Raw genomic sequence first — 3,809 nt, 5'->3', positions numbered from 1 at the left:
AAACAGGGTTTCTCTGTAGTTTTGGAGCCTGTCCTGGAACTAGCTCTTATAGACCAGGCTGGCCTCGAACTCACAGAGATCCTCCTGCCTCTGCCTCCTGAGTGCTGGGATTAAAGGCGTGCGACACCACTGCCCAGCTTCTTGTTTTTTACTAAAATTTTAACACTTTATTTAATAAGACCCTGTTTAGTAAACAAAATTTCTAGTTATTTCTAGGTTCCAGATAGTTTTTATTGAATTTGTATGTAGAAGCCTTGTTTCTCTCTTACTCACTCTAATGAAATAATGATTTTTGTTGGTTCTTTAAAATATGACTATGAGCTGGGCATGGTATCCATACCTTTAATCCCAGTGGTTGAGAGGCAGAGGCAGGTAGGTCTCATTCTAGAGAATGAGTTCTAGGGCAGCCAGGACCACACAAAGAAACTCTGTCTTGAAAAACCATCCAACCAACCAGATAAACATGACTGATACCCACCAGTCGACATAGTTTTGTCTTCTCCCTTCCAATGTTCGTGTCAAATACCTTTTTAAAAATGTTTTGCTTTATTTTTAATTTTATGTGTGCATATGTGTCTGAGTCAGGAGTTTGTGGAGGCTTGTGATCCCCTGGAGAAGGAGTTCTAGGCAGCTGGGAGCCCCCTGATGTGGATGCTGGGAGCCAAGCTCCCCGGCCCTTTTGGAACTTATGCTCCAAGCCCTGGGCCACCTCTGCTGCCCCTGCATTATCTTGTTATTTCCTCCAATAGTGTCATAATTTCCCCTTTTCTTTTTAAATTTTCATCTTTCATTACTTTGCGATTTCTGGTGTCATTTCTCAGCTTTCATCTCTTCTATGTCTGAAGCTACTGGTTTTTGTTATTTTCCTCTGAAAAATTACCAAGAATTTTTTGTTATTCAGGGATCAAACTCAGGAGCTCCCACACGCTGAATCCTCATCTCCCCGCTGAGCTGCAGCCCCAGCCCCAAGGTTGTTGCTGTTTCACTTATTCTTTGTATCATCATCTTCTGTGTCTTTGATGTGGTCCGCCCCCCTCAAAGTTGGAAGTATTTTGTGGGCGGTGTGTTCCCTCACTGCCTCTGCCCTCTGGGTTCATGTCTTCCCAGATCGTATGCATTCAGTTCAGTTCGCTGTCTGCTTCTGTGAGCTGTTCCTTTCCCCCACTTCCTGCTGAGCCCTGGCGGAAGAGGTCCGGTCCCTTGGGAGCCTTACTGTAGTCTGTGCTATCCCTTTCTTCTCCTGTGAGTTCTTGAGGTTGTGGACCTGGCAAAGGACTGTAGTGCCTGTGCTGTGTGGCCTCACCAAGCTTGGGAACGACGAGGTGGGAGGCGCTTACAGTCTTTGTTCACGATGCCCACACAATAGCCCGGTAGTGTTTGCACTTCTTCACCCCTGCGACCTTCCAGTGCCGGGGACGAAGCTCCTTTTCATCGTTATCTAATCTGTTTAGGACCAAGCACTGTCTTGTCCAGTCTAGACGAGTTTATTGAAGAATCATCTAAGGCGCATTCTGAGTCGCAGGAACCAATAATGACTTTACAGCCTCTGGAACCTTCTCTTGCCCAGAAATCATCCAATGTGCTATTAAAAGAGCTAACAGCGAAAAAAGGTAAGTAGGAGTCAGTGTTTTCCATGGAAAGAGGGCTGTAAATAAACCAGCTGAGCACAAGGACTCTCGGGACTGTGGGTCCTGATGAAGGTACACTGAGCAAGGACTCTCGGGATTGTGGGTCCTGATGAAAGTACACTGAGCAAGGACTCTCGAGACTGTGGGTCCTGATGAAGGTACACTGACCACACTTTTTCACATTAGTCCAGGGTCTGAAATCCAAACTCCATGTTGGAACTCCTTTGATAAATATGGATTTTAATTTTGTTCACACAAGTATCTAACAGAACTGTAATTTTCCAATGAGTATTCATTTTCAGAATATCTGTAAGTTGTGTTTCAAACCCAAGGATGTCTGAGAATACTTCTTTAAATTAATTGGTTAACTCTGTGTGTGTGTGTGTGTGTGTGCGCGCGCGCGCGAGGCCAGAGGCCAACACTAGGTGTCTGGCCTTAGTCATCTGCTACAGACCACAGAATTACGCAGGAAGGGTACACACAGCTGACCTTCAGGGTCAGCTCATGAGAGATGCTTATCTCCCGTGGGACGCACCATTTGGCAGGGGATGAACAGTGCTGTCAGCAGAGATGCGCAGCTCACTGACCTTATCTCCAGGACGATAAGGAACACCGCCTTCTGAATGCGCTAGCTGTCTCGATTGCAGACTTCTTGTGTGAAGAGCTCTTTCCCTCAGATTACAGTTTGGGGATTCTTCCCATAGTACCACAGTGTGTTTATCTTGTAGTGGGCACAATTTCCCCTATGCATTGGTACATTGGATGACTTTTCCCAACAGTGCATCCAATGACACAGTGAGTCTGTGGTCTCAGTGTTTCAGCTGTCTTGACTGGCCCGTGAGTACAGGGATCTGCTGGGTTTGTGTTGTTTTGTTTGTGGGATTTCAGTGGCACGCCTGTGCCTGGCTCTTCTCATGGCAGACGAAGTCAGAACTCGTGCCTCTACTGGCTGGTGCGTCTCTCCAGGCCCTTTGATGGTTTCAAAAGCCCTTTCTTCCGGTTGTGACTGGCCCCTCATCCGGTTGTGACTGGCCATTCATCCGGTTGTGACTGGCCCTTCATCCGGTTGTGACTGGCCTTTAGAACCACATTTACCATGAAGGCCTTTGAGTCGGCTTTCTGAGTCATAACTACAAATAGTCTATTTCTTCCCAGAGTCTGATCTTTATCTCATTGGAGATCAGAATATTATTCTCCATATCTTATTAAATATATCTGAGCTTCTGGCATTCCCTATTTGCATCTGGTCTTCTGTTAATCTGTTTCCAGAACTATCGAAATGTCAAGATTCCTCGGCCTTTTTGCATTCTCCGCCTTATGCTACCCCCCAACCTCCCGCCACAATCTTCATGGAGACCATTCGCTTTCTGATGAAGGTCAATGCTGTGCAGGTCAGAATGTTGGGATGGGCAAAGATGGAAGAGTTTAGTGATTTCTGTATTCTATCCATAGCTGTGTCTTGAAAATTTAAATATGTGTGAAGCAGAAAGCAAAGATAATTTTGGTGCTGGGGACTGAACTTGGAGCCTCCTACAAACTACGCACATATTCCACCACTGAGCTCTCTTGCTAATTCCTCAAGCATGCTTTTAAGGGCATTTCTTACCAAATGTGAGGACTCTCCAAACACCAGTCACTCTCTGCAGATGCTATCAGCTGAAGTCTGTTCCCCATATGCCCCAGAACAAAGTCAGGCTCTACATTTGACTGCACCTGACCTCTTTTTTTAAAAAATATTTTTACATTTACTTCTCTTAGAGGAGATACATGCATGTGGAGGTCATAAGTCTTCTCCTCCTACTGTGTGAGTTCTGGGGACTGAACTCAGATATTGTGGCAGCAAGCACCTTTACCCACTGATCGTTCTTGTCAGTTCCTGAGCTCTTTTGTTGGCAGAGGCTGCTTGTTTGCCTTCTGGCCACCTATACTCCCGAAATAATCATGCAGAAACCTGTATTAATTGTAATACTGTTTGGCCAATAGCTTAAGCATATTTTTAGCTTGCTCTTATATCCTAAACTAACCTATCTCTATTAATCTGTGTATCACCACGTGGTTGTGGCTTACCAGGTAAAGTTCTGTCCTTCATCTGGTGACTGTTTTGGGTGGGGTTACATGGCTTCTCCCTGACTCGCCTATATTCTCTCTCTCTCTCTCTCTCTCTCTCTCTCTCTATATATA

The 3,809-nt window shown here is 45.4% G+C and overlaps 1 protein-coding gene across 6 annotated transcripts in view; it reads left to right on the top strand.

Annotated features, from left to right (window-relative positions):
* The window catches only part of Cfap70 (cilia and flagella associated protein 70), a 60,535-nt gene that overhangs the window by 45,445 nt on the left and 11,281 nt on the right, over positions 1-3,809 (top strand). For 5 of the 6 annotated variants that reach the window (XM_050127024.1, XM_050127028.1, XM_050127027.1 and 2 more), the window contains 3 exons: positions 902-970; positions 1,452-1,610; positions 2,898-3,019. In XM_050127024.1, coding sequence (XP_049982981.1) covers positions 902-970; positions 1,452-1,610; positions 2,898-3,019 — 350 coding nt within the window. The remainder of the gene's footprint in view (positions 1-901; positions 971-1,451; positions 1,611-2,897; positions 3,020-3,809) is intronic. The other variant, XM_050127026.1, reaches the window with a different exon arrangement.

The sequence above is a fragment of the Alexandromys fortis genome, unplaced genomic scaffold (genome assembly GCF_014885135.2).
Source record: "Alexandromys fortis isolate MF-2015 unplaced genomic scaffold, M_Fortis_MF-2015_v1.1 scaffold_233, whole genome shotgun sequence".
Lineage (NCBI taxonomy): Eukaryota > Metazoa > Chordata > Mammalia > Rodentia > Cricetidae > Alexandromys > Alexandromys fortis.
Note: the sequence above shows the minus strand (reverse complement) of the source record. Positions and strands in the feature narration are given on the sequence as shown.